The 19436-nt window shown below is 44.1% G+C and overlaps 1 protein-coding gene across 1 annotated transcript in view; it reads right to left on the bottom strand.

The window, feature by feature from the left end:
• Positions 1–367: 367 nt before the first annotated feature.
• The window catches only part of LOC112262977 (membrane-associated guanylate kinase, WW and PDZ domain-containing protein 3), a 28960-nt gene continuing 9891 nt past the window's right edge, over positions 368–19436 (bottom strand). Inside the window, exons 4-17 of the mRNA XM_042305109.1 lie at positions 18094–18151; positions 16808–16914; positions 14654–14845; positions 8309–8926; positions 6288–6319; positions 5544–5706; positions 5186–5280; positions 4864–5056; positions 4543–4728; positions 4111–4296; positions 3868–3964; positions 3172–3667; positions 2877–3015; positions 368–2266 (exon numbers count right to left, since the gene is read on the bottom strand). Of these exons, the coding sequence (XP_042161043.1) occupies positions 3481–3667; positions 3868–3964; positions 4111–4296; positions 4543–4728; positions 4864–5056; positions 5186–5280; positions 5544–5706; positions 6288–6319; positions 8309–8926; positions 14654–14845; positions 16808–16914; positions 18094–18151 (2114 nt within the window). The 3' untranslated portion in view covers positions 368–2266; positions 2877–3015; positions 3172–3480. The remainder of the gene's footprint in view (positions 2267–2876; positions 3016–3171; positions 3668–3867; positions 3965–4110; positions 4297–4542; positions 4729–4863; positions 5057–5185; positions 5281–5543; positions 5707–6287; positions 6320–8308; positions 8927–14653; positions 14846–16807; positions 16915–18093; positions 18152–19436) is intronic.

The raw sequence follows: 19436 nt of genomic DNA, 5'->3' as shown, positions 1-19436 counted from the left end.
AATATAGACTTGGTCTTTTCCCAAATAGTGCTATCTTCTGTATACCACCCCTACCTTGTCACAACAAAACTGATAGGCTCAAACACATTAAGAAAGAAAGAAATTCCACAAATTAACTTTTTTTAAGGCACACCTGTTAATTGAAATGCATTCCAGGTGACTACCTTATGAAGCTGGTTGAGAGAATGTCAAGAGTGTGCAAAGCTGTCATCAAGGCAAAGGGTGGCTACTTTGAAGAATCTCAAATATAAAATATATTTTCAATTAACACTTTTTTGGTTACTACATGATTCCATATGTGTTATTTCATAGTTTTGATGTCTTAACTATTATTCTACAATGATTAAAATAGCAAAAATAGAGAAATACCCTTGAATGAGTAAGTGTGTCCAAACTTTTAACTGGTACTGTATATCTATATTAATCTATAATTCCAATAAATTACACATAGGTTATCATACACATGGTAAACAATATCTCAAACCACAAGTTTCTGGTCTTTTGTAATGATATATTTTGTATTCACGAATCATGACTATTGTCTTAGAACAGTCTAGAATCCTTCGTAAAGCTAATGCTTTCTGAATAAAGTCTGAAATCTCTACATGGTGTTAAGGTCAGAACTTCGGCATCAGTATTTTCACATCAGGTGAAAGGATCATACTCAGTGGAGTGGTAAAGGCGTGCAATAAAATAAACGTACGGACTGCATGCAGTTGAGCAAATCCCTTGGGAAAAGAGTGCCATGTGAAAAGGCCAATCCCAAGGTGCTTGCTGTAGATACCCAACATGAAAATAAAACCTTTACTGACAGCTTAACTTTGTGTGTGTTAAAGACCTTTCTGCTTGGTTGCATATGGGATAATAGTTGCATTATAATGGGTGAAGTATGGTTAGTTTTCATTCCACAAGATGTCCAAGAATAGGCCCTAAACATTCCAAACATGCGTATGGCCCAGATCAGAGATGTCTGAAGCAGCACACGAGGCAGGAAGAGAGATGAGTGTTGGCTTTACACGCCATTCCTAATGTCAAAGGCCAATAGAGCTTAAAAAAGTCCTCTTCACGGACACAGATGGACATGACACATGGCCGATAAGGTTGCCTGCCATTCCTCGTCCATCCCTCTCATTGGAGAAAGAAACAGACCAACAATATACAGCATGTTGTGGTACAGCTCAAGTCTGTGTATTATGTGTCCACACAGTGTTGTCCATACTGTATCAGTAAGGGGGATTATGCAGCACCTCAGCCTGGGAGAGGATTCTGGCTGAGCTGGGGACTTTCCAGGGGCCCGGGCTAATCTGACCCTTTTGGTTCAGAGTATCCTGCTGAATGGCATTTGGAGAGGCCTGTGTGTCTTTTATACTCTTTTCCTCTGTTGTAGAGGCCTCATAATATTTTCTAGTCTTTGCCTCTTTTAAGGAAGCCCCTATGTATTTTTTGCTTTTCTGCTCTTTGCGTTTTTCCTTTTCTCCATCTTGAGGTTTACTCTTCTCTAGAGTAACTTTCAGAATATCTTTCCATGCCCCTGTCTCCATAGGGGTTGGCATGTGATGTCCTGCCTCTGTTCCCACTTTCTTTTCAATACTGACCTGGCCATGGGCAGCCTTGGTCTTTCCCGTTATCCCTTCTCTCTCCTGTGTGCTTTTCCTGCCCTTTGAATCTCCCCTTTTGCTGTTTTTGTTTTCATCAAAGGGCTCCTTGCTGGAAAGCTCCTTTGATGTGCTCTGCTGTACCTGCTGTTTCTTTACATGCAGCTGGCTCGAGACTTCCTGTCTTTTTCGAGAAGACTTCTTGGGGCTGGGTGACCAACTTCCTTTCTGGCAGTGGGACTTCCTGTTTTTGCTTGGCTCTGCTTCCTGTCCCTTCCTCTCAGACTTTTTGGGACTCTGTGAGTGCTCTTTGGCTTTAGAGAATGTTTCACCTGTTTTCTTTGGGCTGCTGGGCTCCTTGGAGACTTTAGACCTGGTATGACCTGATTTGACCTTATAGAGGTTGATCTGCTCAGGGGTGATGGGAGAGAGCCTGTCAGCCTGCCTGTCTGCCCACTCTCCATTCCACTCCACTGAGCCAGTGCCCCTGCTGCACTGGGGGTGGAGCGTTCGGTGGGACAGGGAGTTCCAGTCAGGGGTCTCACTGGTGAAAGAGGAGGAACCTGAGGTGAAGGTGCAGGTGGAGAATGGAGAAGCGAGAGGGGATGTCTCTGAGACAAGCGCCTCTCTAGGAAAGCTTGTGGATGAAGTGACAGTTGGATCCAATTTACCTAGAAGTAAAATAAGTGATTACACAGATGTAAAATATTTATAGAGTGGCTCACAGATCCTTATGAAAATAACAAGTAACGTACAAGAGCAAAATTCAGATGAACTAGTTTAGACAGATGAAAGGAGGAATCAAGAAGGAAATGATAGGAATTACCAAGGTAAAAGAGGACAGGCCAGTAAAAACAGTGAAGTGGTTAGTGGTGGTGCTCGTTTGAGTAATAGCACACAGTAGAGGGGACGCAATCACCTGCAACAGGGGGAGGAGAGGAAGTGCCAAGAGAAAGCAGTTATATATAGACAGCAGAGGACTCCATTCATGAAACATCCCCAACACAGTTAGGCACTCAGTTTGGGTGACATTTCACATTAAGGGTACAGTACTTTAATTAACATAAATTAATGAAGTAGCCAACAGAGAGAGCTAAATCATTAATTAATGTGTTTACAAGGCATTGCTGCGTCAGTTCATGTTAATTAGCGCACCCTTGTTAAATGCTAGTAACATGTTATAACTCGCAACAACAAACAAGGATATTCAAACACCCTGCATCTCATACCACAAAAAAGGTAAATATTATCTTCTAGATCTAGACTTCTGTGTGTACTTACTGTTGTCTTGTACCAGACCCTGCCCTGGCCTTAACAGGAGCAGCACTTTGCTGCCTCCAGCCTGGATCAGCTCAATGGCGCGGGTATGGGTGATCCCCTGGGTCGGCTCCCCATTAATCTCCACTACCTGATCCCCCACCTGCTCATACAGGCACAATCTAGATGATCAACTCCTCAATGGCAACAAAATATGTAATTAGTCTTTTATAAGACATGACAGAATCTTGATATCATGAATAGTCTAGTAACAGTCATTTGTGTGGATGTTTCCTAAGGCACCGGGGGTCAGACTTACATGGATCCTGCTGTCCAGCAGGGCAGGCCCCTCCTCAGCCAGTCTCAGGATGTACAGGCCCATGTTGTACTCTGTCCCTCCCCTCAGACTGAAGCCAAAACCCCGGGACCCCCGGTCCAGCTCCACCGTGATACAGCCCTGCGTGGCGCATGCGTACACACACACATATGTACACACACGCAAGCATGCAAACACTCACACTCACATGCATGTAAGCACATGCACTCACACACACACACACACAAGCACACACAAGCACGTACACACACGTTATAACTTAAGTTATAACTTAGTGCAGTTTTTTCTGAGTCATATATTATTTGATTGATGTAAAATCTCTAAAACACCAGATAAAAACAATGACAGTAATAATGGTATGAGCCTTGCCTGTCTGGGGCCTGTAACACACATTGTTCCCTGTTCGCTCAGAGGCAGAGTTTTGTAGTCGGCCCAGGTGACTCCCTCCCTCTTCTCCTCCTCCAGATCTAGGTTATAACTAGAACAGACAACAGCATTCAGTAACACTATGTTATATCTTCAATAATGTACAGCGGTGTCTCCGCTGGGGGCACAGAGAACAAAGCAATTTTAATCATTAAGATGTTGTATCAGACATAAGTCTCTGGGTTGTTCTGCTAAATGCTGAAGCAGGGGTTTAATCCGTGTCTTGGTGTCGTAGTGAGATCAGGACCTTACCGCTCATCATGCATAGCTGACCTCTGACCCATAGCTCTGTGATGAGGGGCGGGGCTCTGCTTGGCTGAGCTGGCACCAGAGGGAGGGCCCTTGTATTCTGGAACAGACAAATACAAGTCACAACATTATGATAACACAAACACAAAACAACCATCCCACACAGAGATCATTGGTATATGACTGGGAATACTAGGGAAACCAACACAGTCCCATCCCATGGGTGACACTTCTGGTGAAGCTTACCGTCCTCGGGAACCACAGTAAGGGTGACAGCATTGCCAGCATCCTTGATGAGCTGAACGATGTCATTGTGAGACAGCCCCACGATGGACCGCCCGTTGACCGCTGAGATGCGGTCGCCTACATTCAGCAGGCCACAGCGGTCAGTGGGGCTGCCTTCGATGATGCGTCCGATCTTATGAGGGATCACTGCAAACAGAGAGATATCTAGTAATAACACACCCATCCCACCTGATGGATTCAGTCAGAAATATACAATAGGTATTTAAGGGACTATATTACTCAATAGTAAAGAAGTAATAATCTTTTCACAGGAAGAACCTTCAAACTCTGTTCCCGGATAATTTGGGTGATGATGCTATAGAGGAGAGTGGTGTGTGTGTGGTTGTGTCTGGGATAAGCAGTGCTAATGTTGGACATCGGGTCCATTCTCACCCCCTAGCGGGGGCTTGCTCTTGGAGGTGAGGATGACGAAGCCGAAGCCCTCGCTGTCCTTGCGGTGGAGGGTGATGTCGAAGGACTCGTGGTCCAGCACACTGGGCATCTGGATACGAGGGAGTCTGGGGGAGCCGTTCACCAACACTGGAGCCATGTGGAGCCCTGCCTCCTCCTCAGTCATATCTGATTGAAAAATGCATGGAGAGTATAGACTGAAATGCAGTATCAAATACATAGATGGCGTGTGTGTACTGTATGCAAGTGTGTGTGTGTTAGAGATCAAGGTGTAGAGGTTCCAGGCAGTCAGTGAGTGCTCACCTCTGTAGATGACTTTCCGACGCACGGTCAGCATGACCTGACCATTGCGGGCAGCGTTAGTCATCAGGTCCAGAACCTGCTTGTGGGAACGGCCCTTGACCATGATTCCATCGATGCCTATGAGCTCATCACCAGCCCTCAGGCGTCCATCCTTCTCAGCTGCACCAAGGTGCACGATGGCACCAATATACACCTGTCAGAGAGTTACACTTTGAGTCAGAAACACTGTCCATAGAAGACACAGTAGGCAATAGGCTTTCCTGGGTGTTGAAAATTAACAAAGATAATCTAACAGGGAGGAAGTTCATACTTCGGTACTCACTGGCTGCTCTGGACCTTCTCCTCCCAGAACACGGAAGCCAAAGCCAGTCTCCTGGTCCCTCTTGATGAACACATCCAGGTCTTTGGTGTGAGGCTCTGTGGACAGGGGTTACTGTGGTTAGATAGGGTATCATAGAGGTGAGCACCACCCAATCATCTGGTCAGCAGGGTGAACTCACAGGCTTATCTTGCAGCTCACATTGATACTGTATTCACAAATGTAGGATGACCATTAACAGATGGTCACGAACTTACAAATGGAACACTGGCATCCATTACAGAGCTATGGATGGAATAACTGAGCATAGGAGTACTAGGCCTCCTCAGTCTCTATGTGTTGCTATAGTATGTGCACTCACGCTTGCTCTCCAGCAGGGCCTTGGACTTGAGGTACATCTCTGTGGCGTCTCGTTTGGGGGAGTTGTTGCGCAGGGTTGAAGTGTTGGAGTGGAAAGGGAGGGTCTGGGGGACAGAGTCTGTGACACAGTCCAGAGTCTCTGTGCTAGATGTAATTTCCTGCCTCTGATGGGGCCACAGGGCCACAGACAGCGCAATTAGAGCACATTAAAGACCACACAGTCTATGTACATCTCATTACCCAGACACATAGCACAGGATGTAATGGTGATTGAATACTAAAGGAACGAAAGGTCATTCCACCGCAGGCTCCCGCATTGCTTTCACATTACCACCGCAAGCTCAATAGTAAACCAAAGGCCGATGGAATTTTGAATGTAATTTACCATTCACAGGCTAAAAAAGAGTTCCCTATGGGAACTCAGGCCTATTCTGATGAAAAGGCCAGCTTCATCTAAATCTGTCATACTAATATACAATATTATCTAAATAGGCTATGTGCTTCATTACCATTGAAATCCCCAGACAAAAAAAGGAATGCTGAATAGAAGTAATTAAGACCATTTTCAAAGCAAACATAATCAATATTCAAATGTATAGTTATCATTTAATGTGATGCATTGGGGCTTGCTGGTTAACTGCTTTCCACTCAAGGACAAAATACTTTAATAAGAAAATGGGGGATAAGCGTCTGGGCACACAATAGTAAAACACAGAGTATTATAAAAGTGTTTTCTTTTACTCACAGGTTTCAGGCTCTTCACAGGAGATGTCTGACCTGTGAAAAACACAAGAGTCATGGGAAGGTTTCCCCAAAAAAGTACTAATGAGACATCAACCAGTAGATGCCACTGTCTACCTAACAGAGAACGAGAGCAGTGAAGGAATAACAGTTTCAATAGTCTAGACTCAGGAGGTTTAAAACAGTGTTGTAGCCTAATCCATCAAGAAGTATGACATCACTGTGTTATTAAAGATAAATAGGAGATATGTAATTTTGAGAGAGGGACCTACATGAGAGAGGACTAGCATAGTGAGCGAGACAGAGAGAGACAGAGAGAGTCATGCATAAAATCCAATGAACAATAATGTTAACTGTACAGTACACACACATGTTCCATCTCTCACGCTCAGATTGTTCCCACTGTTAATATAGCTCCAGCATTAAATTGATTCACGAGCATGCACCTCTCTGGAAGCCTAAAGGGGATGACGGTTCAGTCTGAAAAGTGTGATAGGGTTTATGGACCCTGATGTAACCAGGAGATCTAGCTCAATTCTTTTGTTCCGATGTGAAGAATCTAACCCAAGGACTGTCATCAAGAACATATAAGATGATAAGATGAATTCAGTATCTTCACTCGCTCTTTCAATTCAATTCAAAGGGCTTTATTGGCATGGGAAACATATTTTTACATTGCCAAAGCAAGTGAAATAGATAATAAACAAAAGTCAAATAAATAATAAAAATTAACAGTAAACTTTACACACAAAAGTTCCAAAAGAATAAAGACATTTCAAATGTCTTATGTCTATATACAGTGTTGTAATGATGTGCAAATAGTTAAAAGTACAAAAGGGAAAATAAGTAAACATAAATATAGGTTGTATTTACAATGGTGTTTGTTCTTCACTGGTTGCCCTTTTCTTGTGGCAACAAGTCACACACGTTGCTGCTGTGATTGCACACTGTGGTATTTGACCCAATAGATATGTGAGTTCATTAAAAGTATGTGTCTCTAATATGGTCATACATTGGCAGGAGGTTAGGATGTGCAGCTCAGTTTCCACCTTGTTTTGTGGGCAAGCCTGTCTTCTCTTGAGAGCCAGGTCTGCCTTTGGAGGCCTTTCTCAATAGCAAGGCTATGCTAACTGAGTCTGTACATAGTCAAAGATTTCCTTAATTTTTGGTCAGTCACTGTGGTCAGGTATGGCTAGTTAGCAATTGCGCTAACTCTAGTTAGCAACTTCCTTCAAACTGCACGCAGAGACATAAATATGTATCCACAAGTTCATCTGACTATGGGGAAGCAGAAAAAATACTTTATTGTCAAAATCCCAAAGTGTCCATTTCAAGGGCCAAGGATATAGAAGCATGCAGAAATTCTCCGTGCCTCCGATGATGATCAAAGCAAATCCGAGCTCATCGACTTGTGTACCATTTCCCCAGGGCGACTGAGGATGGATGTGTGAGACGTTTGAAGGGTGCTTTCCCCTCCCTCTCTCCCCAGGAGCAGAGCAGACAGAGACCCGTGCTTATGCAACTTCCCTTCCCAGGCCTGCAACAGACTGCAGTATGAATGCCTGACAGAGAGCCTTAGTAGAAGCAGCCTGAAGAGATACAGTATATATCCTGTACAGGGAGATGTGGTAGAGATCTGTGCATACAGAGAGGTATTTATAGGAATATGTGAAAGGTATATTTGACAGGAGAGTTGGGTTGCATAGGGTGACTCTGCAATTGTCATTACTATGTGATAATTTATGCCAAAAAGGCAACAGTCCCTCATGTGTTCACCTATTGCAGACATAGTGACATCACCAAGATACCATACCATAGTGTGTGTACATGAGTGGTAGTTGATCCGATCTCTCACCTCCTAGTATCATCACATTGACCTGACTCACCAAGGACACTGAATGTCACATTGAGAAATCACTGCATCACACTAATGCTGCGGCAACAGTGATGTCGCAGCAGTAGGAACAGGCATAGTGTTGGTGTTATGTAACCACAAGGCAGTGTTAATAAGACACTGTGACTCACCTCCTCTGAGCACCAGCACGTTGACCTCGCTCCCCACCTGTAGGTCTTTGAGGATGTCCACCACCTGGGCGTGGCTCAGAGTCTGAACATTCTGACGGTTGATCTCCTTGATCACGTCCCCTTTAAGCAGGCCGCGGCACCACTGGGCGTCTAGGATCATCTTCACCTTCTGGCCAAGGGGACAGTCTGCGATGGCAAAGCCAAACCCCCCCGGGCCCTTCACCAGGGGCACGCTCACCAGCTCGGGCTGCAGCAGGCCTGTTCCCCCCTGCTCAGAGAGCCTCCCGTTGGGCAGCGCGGCCACCATTGGCCGTCCACTGGCGTCGGTGGTGACGTAGTGGAGCTCCTGGGAGGAGCCGTGCAGCACGTCGCCCTTCACCAGCAGGGGCTGGCCATTGATGAGGGGCACGGCAGTCACCACCTCGCCCCCCTGCAGGGGCGGAGGAGGTGGGGGAGGGGGGTTCTTGGTGTCCTCCGCCACGTCTGGGGGCAGCGGGTAGCCGCGGCACAGCACCATATCAACATACTGACTTACTGGGATGGACTGGAACATCTGAACCACCTCAGGGTGGGTCTTCCCCAGCACACATTTCCCGTTGATCTCCACGATCACATCGCCTGGCGGGGAAAACCACAGAGGGAGAGAAAGGAGAGGAGAGAAAGGAAGAGAGAAGGGTTGGAGAGAGAAGAAACAAGTCAAAGCAAACAGTGAGAATATACAGACATATCCATGGGCAATGTAATGATTGTTATGGCAATATAATAGCTTGATAGAAAGATGAGTGTCCTGTTTTTGACAGACTGAATTGACCATTCGCAAAGCCCAGCCCAGAATTGTGGGCAACCAATCGCAGAGCTCCAATGGATAGCAACTGTCGCCGAATCTGAAACCTCCCACAGGCTCACGTTTAAATTGCATGATAGCCAGTGAGGGCTATACCAAAAACTGAGTTTTATTCAAAATATAAATGTTTAAATGGCTAAATAATTTAACAGTGCACCAGGAGTACTTGCTATTGTGATTCCTGAAATGCAGAGCCTGTTGGAGTATTTTTCTAATCCAAAATTATACTTTTGTTACATTGTTTGTTAGCTCAGCAGTTTAGCTAGCTTTCAGTCTCCTTAAATAAAATAGTCCTTTAGCAGACCCTCTTATCCAAAGTGACTTACAGGAGCAATTAGGGTTAAGTACTTTGCTCAAGGGTATATCAACCAATTTTTCACCGAGTCGGCTCAGGGAGTCGAACCAGCGACCTTTCGGTTACTGGCCCAACGTGCTTAACTACTAGAATACCTACCGCCCATTGACCACCAAACGTTGCCAACACTAGCTAGCTAGCCACATAATATAGCTAACTTGTTTTCTCAAAATGTATGTTAGCTAGCTAAGTTAACAATGATGTGAATACTCCCATCTGCTGTCAACATCAGGATACAATTTGAGTACTACAGTCAACTCCATCAGTGATTATAGCTTTGACTGCAAGCTGAGAGTGAATTCAGAGCCATTCGGGTGGTAGCTACACTAGCTACAAACATAAATTTTACCAGGTTTCTGTGTAGCAATTGTAATGACAGTCCACCACAACATACCCAAGAGTTTCCTGATTAGCAAGTGGAAGTATGTGTTTCATTTCCTTGTGTATTAGAAACACAGTTTGAAATCATTGTGATAGTTGCCACCCCATCTTTTCTTCACGTTCATTCATCCTCCCATCTCTCCCAATCAGGGGTTTGGCTCAATTCAGAATTGAATTGAGAATGCCTCAAATTTCTATTAAATTCTTGAATTTGAATTGAAGTAGTTAATAGGATACAGAAATGCAATTTGAATTTGAATGAAAGGAAATGTAATATATAAACATATAATATATTGAATTCAGTGAAATTCAAATGCCTCTTCTATTTTATATTAGGTGTAGTCTATACAAATATTAAATCAAATTGTATTAGTCACATACATATATCGCGGGTGTAGTGAAATGCTTATGTCCCTATCTCCAACATTACAGTAATGCCTAACAATACCTAACAATACACGCAAATACCAAAAATCTAAAGAAAGGAATCAAGAAATATAGAAATATTAGAACGAGCAATGACAGAGTCCGTGATATAAATATATATGTATATGATGGACAGACATTATGGACAGTATATGACTAGAAAAGGTGTGTTCAGCATTAGTTATAGAGGATGAGCCTTGACAAGAATACAGTATATGCATATGAAGTGGGTAAAACAGTATGCAAACATTATTCAAGTGATCAGTGTTCAATGACAATGTACATAGGGCAGCAGTCTCTAAGATTCAGGTTTGACCAGGTTGTAGCCGGCTAGTAACAGTGACTAAAGTTCAGGGCAGTGTACTTGGGCGGAGGCCAGCTAGTAACTATTTAACTGTCTGATGGCCTGGGAATAGAAGCTGTTTTTCAGTTTCTCGGTGCCAGCTTTGAATGACCAGTACTGTCTCTGCCTTCTAGATGGTAGCGGGTGAAGAGGCTGGTACTTGGGTGGCTGAAGTCCTTGATTGTCTTCTTGGCCTTCCTGTGCCACCGGGTGCTGTAGATGTCCTGGAGAGCAGGCAGTGTGCTCCCGGTGATGCATTGGGCTGACCACACCACCCTCTGGAGGGCCCTGTGTTTTCCATACCAGACGGTGATACAGCCCGACAGGAAGCTCTCAATAGTATATCTGTAGAAGTTTGTGAGGGTCTCAAGGGCCAAGACAAATTTCTTCAGCCTCCTGAGGTTGAAGAGGCGCTATTGCTATTGTGCCTTCTTCACCACACTCTCTGTGTGGATGGACCATTTCAGGTTGTCAGTGATGTGCACACAGAGGAACTTGAAGCTTTTCAGCCTTTTCACTGTGGCCTGTTGATGTGGATCAAGCCATGCTCCCGCTGCTATATCCTGAAGGCCACGATCAGCTCCTTCATTTTGTTGACGTTGATGGAGAGGTTATTTTCCTGGCACCACTCCACCAAGGCCCTCACCTCTTCCCTTGTACATTAAACATATTGTACTGTAAAGATCTTGTACATAAAACATCAAACATGTTGTTATATCAAATATTGTTTACATTTTTTTATTAAATGAATGATCAAGGGAAACAACCTTTATGCTATTATATCTCATTTATCACTTACATTTTGTTTAAAATGGGGGAAGTACTACATTTCCCAGAGTGCACATTAGTTTAACCCTCAAGTTGACCCTGAGGCCTTCAAAACAAAGCCAAACAAATTAAATGATTGGTGGGACTGGAGCAGAAGGTGGATTTCTGAGGAGGAATGAAGGTGGAAAAAGAGTAAGAAGAGGTTGAAGAGAATGATTAAAGCAGAGGGTGAAGTTAAGTTTGAGGAAGATGGCGATAAAAATGGAGATGGGCTGTTGTTACGGATACAGTTATCCTGTGTGTGTGTGTATCCTGTGTGTGTGTGTGTATCCTGTGTGTGTGTTTCTTTTCTCTCCTTCTCCCCTCACAGGTGAACATCATCACTCCCCAATCAGTCAACAATCAATCATCAATCAGAAGACACACCTCCTCCTGTTTCCTACCCTATCACAGTTCCTTCCCCATGGTTTAAAAACCCCATCATTTGTTTGCTCTAGAGCTCAATCTCTCTGTAAATGTCATGTCTGTAGGTCTCTGTGTTTCACTCTCGCTTTGTGTCTTAACCTCTCTTTTGTTTGAGCACCTCCATAGCACTTTGTCATCCCCTGTGAGTATTGTTTTGGTTATGGTGTTTGTTTGTTGCTGGTGGGAAAAGGGGGAAACAAGACAAGTCGCCCATGGGCATACACTACCCGTAGGTAAACTTTGTTAAATACACTAGTTAGAACTGGGTGGACCACCCACTGTATTTTTGGTTAGTTAGTTAGCTGTTGTTAAAGTAGGCTAGTCTAGCTTAGGGGTGTTTTTGTATATTTATTGTTTCATTCCTTGGGTCCAGCTCAGCCCCTTTTCCTGCTCCCCCCCCCATTACCGTGTGTTTATAAATAAACCTGGAGTTTGACGGTAGATTTCTGTTGTCGTGGTTATTTCATTCACACTTTTACTTTGTCACAATAATAATTTGCATGAGATATGTTACGGGTCTCATTACCATCCCCCCTAGACTGTCGGGCCAAAAGGGATTCGTAACAGCTGTCGAAGAAGATTGGTGTCAAGTGCAAAAAAAGTGAGCCGAGCGCCAGACCGAGTTTTGGAGGTGAATTGGAAGTGAATGAGGGCTAGCTAAGGGAGGTGGAAGGTGTGCTGAAGAGCTCGGAACCTGAACCTGGCATTGATGGACATGATAAAGAAGAATCTGGTCCAGTAGGAGTGACATTTTTGGAGAAAGTGGATTCTTGCCTTTTGGCAGATCTGTTTGTGGTGTCAGGGTGGGTGGGAAAGGAGTTGGCTGCAGTTGAATCAGTCAAAGTGACCTGTAGTGGACTTCTGATATTTGTTTGTGCTCCATGTCACACCACTTGGATTGAGATCTGTTTCTTGTTTTGTGCTTAGGAATATGGCACCATTGAAAGGAGTGATTGAAGTTGAAGATTCCTGGTGTTTGTGACGCCCCCGCCGTTTGGTGCGACGCAGCAAGTAGTGAGCGTGGTGAAACAGACTCACTGTCAGTTCTTCTGAATTTTTACCTTTTAGTCTGAGTTTTTACCTGACAAAGTCATGTTTGGATATATCAGTTATCCTATTAGAGATTTTGTACTGAATCCACTTCGCTGTTTCCGTTGCAATGTTTATGGTCATGTTGCAGCAGTGTATAGGAGGGAGATTCCAAGATGTGGGAAGTGTGCAGGAGGGCATGGGACAGAGGACTGTGTAGTTTTGTTGGATACAATTATGTGTGTCAACTGTAGGTGTGCCCATGTTGCTGGGAATCGGAGGTGTCCGGTACAAGAGCGGCAGTTTGAGGTGGCCAGAGTAAAAATAGTGCAGAAGGTGTTGTATGCTGAGGCAGTGAAGAAAGTAGAGATGGATGGATGAAGGGTGAGGGGATCTGGAGAGGATCCCTGTGAGTAGTAGATCTGTGCCAGCACAGAGGGATAGGCCAATGACTGATATATGCTTCAGTAAGGTTGGATTCTTAGCATTCATAGCAATGGTTATCAACTGAGAATGTAAATCACAGTTGTGGTGGCAGCTGCAAAGTAGTATTTGGGTATACAAGATTTAAATTCAGAAGAGTTACAGGGTGTGGTGATGTCCTGTCCTCTTAGGTCGCTGGCAGGAGCAGATAGGGTCAAAGTAGTGGAATGGGGTAGTGGGTTTTTTATTATTTAGTGGTATATATTTTGGTATCACAAATGTAACATGATTGACTAAACACTACCGCATAATAGGTTGCGGCATGCACAAACAAAATGTACGAATGCCATGGTACCAAATAAGAAGAACTGATTGGTGGAAATAAAAATGGCTATTCTAAGCACTAAGGTTAAGATAGTATATTAACATTGTTTCCAGAGAAAAGTGATATATTTTTTGGTATCTGGAAGTGTGACCTGTCAGATTCAATGAAATTCTCATATTTTATGACTGAGTGGAATTTCTTTGAATTGCACTGAATTAAATTATACTTCCTGCCACTCAAACTAAAATTCTACATCATGTGGAGTGTGGTCAATTCAAATTTTAATTAATGAGTTGAATGGGAGTCAATTCCATAATTATGAATTGAGCCCAACCTTGCTCCCCATCCCTTTCATATTCTGTCCTCCTTACCTTTTTCCTCCCTGCCTATTCCCTCTGCTCCCTCTCTCCATTGTTCTAACAGACTTCAATTTGTGGTGCTTCTAGCCAGGCAAATCATTATTGCATGTAGGTGAGAGCTGTATCCTTTTACATCTCACCCTGACAGCTGGCTCAGAGAACAGCAACCGCCAGCCCCTCTCAGCTCACACAAGAAAAGCTGCTGAGGATGCAGAGCCCCAGACAGCATCAAAGCTAAAGGAAGATCAGAGTGTGCAACAAAGATACTGGGCTACACACAGAATGCACCATAACCTGTCTCTCTGACATAGCCGCGGAAAGTCGTTAGGGGTTGGGGGGGAATGTTTGCACAGTGCACTACTTTGGGAAAAAATTTAAATTAAAAAGATGTATTAATAATAAAAACAAATAGATATTTCAGGGGGTGCTACAGCACCCTCAGCAACAATACTTCCAGCAGCAATGCTCTCTGCCTAAAATGATCACCTTGAACAGAATTTCTGCTCTCCCTTTCACTGTATCTCTTGGGGAAGTGTTAGGGTAAGTACAGCCCCAACCAGGTTTTTATTAAGTAGCTGGTGAAAGTGTGTGGCTCCGCACAGGGCAGTGCAGCAGTGTACTTCTCACCGGAGGAAATCTTGTTGTCATGGGCAGCAGGGCTGTCGCTGAGGACGTTCTTCACCTGCAGGAACTCGTCATGGCGGTCGCCCCCTATGATGGTAAAGCCAAAGCCCTGGGAGCTTTTCCTCAGAGCAGTGTGGAACATCTCCCCCTGCAGCTGGGATGGGTCTGGGGTGAAGCCTGACGCACCCCCCTCACCTGCAACGTAAGTATGTCACAGTGGGAAAGTTAGAGGAAGTTGCATAACTAAATAAGGTGTTAAAACATCAACAAAGTAACAACCTTAAGACCAATGTAGTCACAATAGTCACATTTGCTTTGACTAAAACACTGCCCTGTATGATAACTAAAACAGTAACAGACAAAAGATTATAGCGTTAGTAGCTACATTATTTGTCTGACGTTCATTGTGGGATTCATTAACATGCTGTGGATTCAAACAGTGACATAACACCTCTGGAATTGTTCAGTAGGCATGAGGTCCTTTCTCATTTTCTCCCTATAGAGCCAGTGAGTCGGAAAAATACGTTTGGAACAACATAAGGTCATAGGCAGCATACATAGTCCAGTAAATAACAGGCTGTCAGAGGTATACTGCATTAAATGGGCCAGCTGAGCGTTTCCCTCGCTGGCTTTACTGTCCTATCAGCACTTTATAATAGAAGCATACCATCTTTTGTCTCTGCTTGACTGTCTCTACCTCTGTCCAGGCTAAGGTGGATTTGAGACACATTCCTGTCCTATATGATGTAGCAAAGCAGCCCTGTGCTGACTGTATGGTACTGTATGGCCCATAGAGACGTTGAGTGGAATAAAATACAGTGTGGATGGACTTTAGCTGTTGTGTTCAATGGCTCAAGAGAATCTAATTTACATATTCACAGTCAAATTGCTTGTCGGGTAGGGTGTTTAGAGTGTTTATCCGACTGGATAAAAAAATATATAATTGTGTCCGCCCCACTTCTAAAACCAAAGTTGCGCCCCTGGGTCAATCCAAGGTATGATGAAATGGTCTCCACTCAGCTCCCTTGGATGGTAGACACTGCAGATGAGCCTCTGTGTTGCATTAGATGCTCTGGGAATCTGTGGGCTTGGAGTATTGTAACGGGGGAACTCTAGCCTGAGGTGCAACTGCTGTTGTTTTGGGTACATCATAGCAACCGTCTGACAATAGTCTGGTGCAATCATGGGGTAGATGACTATCTCAGTCCCTCCCCACCTGGCTAGCAAGTAAGCTAGTTGAGAGATGGCCCTAAAGATGTGCTGTTCCAACAGCTGTCACGATTTCTAAGAGCCGCTCCCCTTCCCTCCCTCCTCTCAACCAACCCATATGTGTAAGCCTCGGCAGCAAAACATGACTGTCAATCTGTACTCCCCGCACTGTAATGTATTATACATCCACTGCAATGAAAGCATATTTAATTCATATGGTTTATTTTGGCAGAAGAGTGGCTTGTCAGGGTGGTTAAGGGTGCTGTACTGCAGCGCCAGCTGTGCCACCAGAGACTCTGGGTTCGTGCCCAGGCTCTGTCGTAACCGGCCGCGACGGGGAGGTCCGTGGGGCGACGCACAATTTGCCTAGCGTCGTCCTCGTTAGGGAGGGTTTGGCCGGCAGGGAAATCCTTGTCTCATCGCGCACCAGCGACTCCTGTGGCGGGTCGGGTGCAGTGCGCGCTAACCAAGGTTGCCAGGTGCACAGTGTTTCCTCCGACACATTGGTGCGGCTGGCTTCCGGGTTGGATGGCGCTATGTTAAGAAGCAGTGCGGCTTGGTTGGGTTGTGTATCGGAGGACGCAGGACTTTCAACCTTCGTCTCTCCCGAGCCCGTACGGGAGTTGTAGCGATGAGACAAGATAGTAGCTACTAAAAAACAATTGGATACCATGAAATTGGGGAGAAAAAGGGGTAAAAATAAATAAAAAGAAGAGTGGCTTGTCCCCAACCCTGGTGTGAGTGGGGGAGAACTTGTCCTCAGAGTTGATCATACATGGCTAGCTGCAAATGGCTATTTATGCATGTTGACACTTGACATGACTCCCACAACCTTGAGCAAGGAGATGGCTGCTACATTTTTTAAACCTATTCAACACAGAATTTATTTTACCTTTATTTAACTAGGCAAGATGGCGGTAAAGAAAAAGTTAGGTGAGCAGTGTCTACCTGGAGGTGGTGGTGCCCCCTGCTGGATAGAGACAGTAGTCTCCTGGCTCAGCTTCCTCTTAGCCTCCAGGACTGGGTTCTCAAACTGGGTTCTCTGGTTGATGTGACTGAAACAGAAACAATCCATTGAATGATTTACATTTTTGACACCAATTTACTTACAGACACATACAAGTTACCATGAACCATCTGTGTGTAATTCTGTGAACCATCTGTGTGTGATTAATTCTGAATGAATTATTCTGAATGGTTAAAGCATGTCTTATAGAAGGGACTATACGTTAATTCTCAATCAATAGGGATTCTCTTTAGTGAGATAATAACTGTCCCTCTAACATAACAAAGCTACATTGTTTTACACACAGTTAATTTTGAACTGGAACACTGGTAGCAATAAGTCCCCATCCATTTGTCTTTGACTCTCCTTGTAAAAACAAACATTTTGAGTTCTCTCTCCCCCACGGCCTCTACTAAGGAGGGACTTTTCTACAATACCAGTAATAAAATAAAGAGTTTCCTCTTCATCAAAACAGACTCCTTTACTTCTCCTAGCACCTCCTCCCCCTCCCGCATTGATAACTCTCACAACCCTCCTCCTCTCCCTACTGCTGCTATAATGGCTTGGTTTCAGAGATGTCCTGCTGGAGCAGCCAGTACTCACACATCTTCTGTAAACACACACACATACACACACACACACACACACACACACTGCTGTGTTTTCACCTGGGTAAATGTCATGTTACCAACAGAGCTTTAGTTTAGCACCCACTGAAAAACCAATACAAGCCTTGATCATGGAATAGTATTGTTCTCAAAATGTCTAGTAACACTTTATATCCCTGCTGTCTAGAGTGTACAAAGCATTAAGAACACCTCCCTAATATCGAGTTGCACCCCCCACCCTTTTGCTCTCCGAACAGCCTCAATTCGTCTGGGTATGGACTCTACGAGGTGTCGAAAGCGTTCCACAAGGATGCTGGCCCGTGTTGACTCCAATGCTTCCCATAGTTGTATCAAGTTGGCTGGATGTTCTTTGGATGGTGGACCTTTCTTGATACAAACAGGAAACTGTTGAGCATGAAAAACCCAGCAGCGTTGTAGTTTCTTGACACAAACCAGTACGCCTTTCATCTACTACCATACCCCATTCAAAGTGTTCTTAATTTTTTGTACACTTAGTGTATAGTGTACCTATGGTTAGTTTTTGATCTATGGTATTGCTGGGGAATACGGGTTTGTGGTATAGTATCTCTCAGATGTACAGGCAGGCTGGACAGACTTACTCTACATAATATGTTCCATACTGTGGGTCCTCTATCTCCTCCCAGCCATACGGGAGCTCTGTGGATACAGGAAGAGACGCATTGTGTTCAAGTACTATCACACAAAACATGCAAATGTACAGCACAGGATAACAGGGCATAGTGATGAGAAGAGCCCAGCAGACACCAGACACAATGATTTGGTTAACATTTTGCAGTTTTCGCAGACAGGCAGCCTGGCTCTTCACGCAAGAGAGAGCTTTGGAGCTGCTTTTCAGAGGCAGCACACCAACTAGCGTTCTGCCTGCCTTTAAAAATCCATTAGAAACAGCGGACCAGAGCCCTGTGTATCCCCCATACCCCCACTCTCTCCCTGCACTTAGCCCACGTCACAGCCACACACCCTGGGAATTGACAGGCAAACGAGTGGGCACTCCTGGTACTCCTGGCACCCCTGGCATTCAAGTTAATCAGTCAAGCTGATTAACTCATTGTTGAATAAAAACTCAACATATACAGTGCCTTCAGAAAGTATTCATACCCCTTGACTTATTCCACATTTTGTTGCATTACAGCCTGAATTCAAAATGGATCAAATATTTTTTTTTCACCCATCTACACACAATACCCCATAATGACAAAGTGAAAACATGTTTTTAGAAATGTTTGCACATTTATTGATAATGAAATACAGAAATATCATATTTACATAAGTATTCACACTATTGAGTCAATACTTTGTAGAAGCACCATTGGCAGCGATTACAGCTGTGAGTCTTGATGCATAAATCTCTTAAGAGCTTTCCACACCTGGATTGTGCAACATTTGCCCATTATTCTTTAAAAAATTTGTCAAGCTCTGTGAAATTGGTTGTTGATCATTGCTAGACAACCATTTTCAGGTATTGGATTTAAGTCAGGTAAATAGATTTAAGTCAAAACTTTAATTCGGCCACTGAGGAACATTCACTGTCTTCTTGGTAAGCAACCCAAGTGTAGATTTGGCCTTGTTTTAGGTTATTGTCCTGCTGAAAAGTTAATTAATCTCTCACTGTCTGGTGGAAAGCAGACTGAACCAGGTATTCTCTAAGATTTTGCCTGTACTTAGCTCCATTCCGTTTCTTTTTTTGTCCTGAAAATCTCCCCACTCCTTAACGATTATAAGCATACTCATAACATGATGCATCCACCACTATGCTTGAAAATGTGGAGAGTGGTATTCAGTAATGTGTTGTATTGGATTTGCCCAACACATAACATTTTGTATTCAGGACAAAAAGTGAATTGAACTGAGTTAGGAAGGACGTCTGTATCTTTGTAGTGACTGGGTGTATTGATACGCCATCCAAAGTGTAATTAATAAC

Source organism: Oncorhynchus tshawytscha, linkage group LG02, assembly GCF_018296145.1.
Source record: "Oncorhynchus tshawytscha isolate Ot180627B linkage group LG02, Otsh_v2.0, whole genome shotgun sequence".
Lineage (NCBI taxonomy): Eukaryota > Metazoa > Chordata > Actinopteri > Salmoniformes > Salmonidae > Oncorhynchus > Oncorhynchus tshawytscha.
The sequence above is the reverse complement of the archived record's forward strand: the minus strand, read 5'-3'. Positions and strand labels throughout refer to the sequence as shown.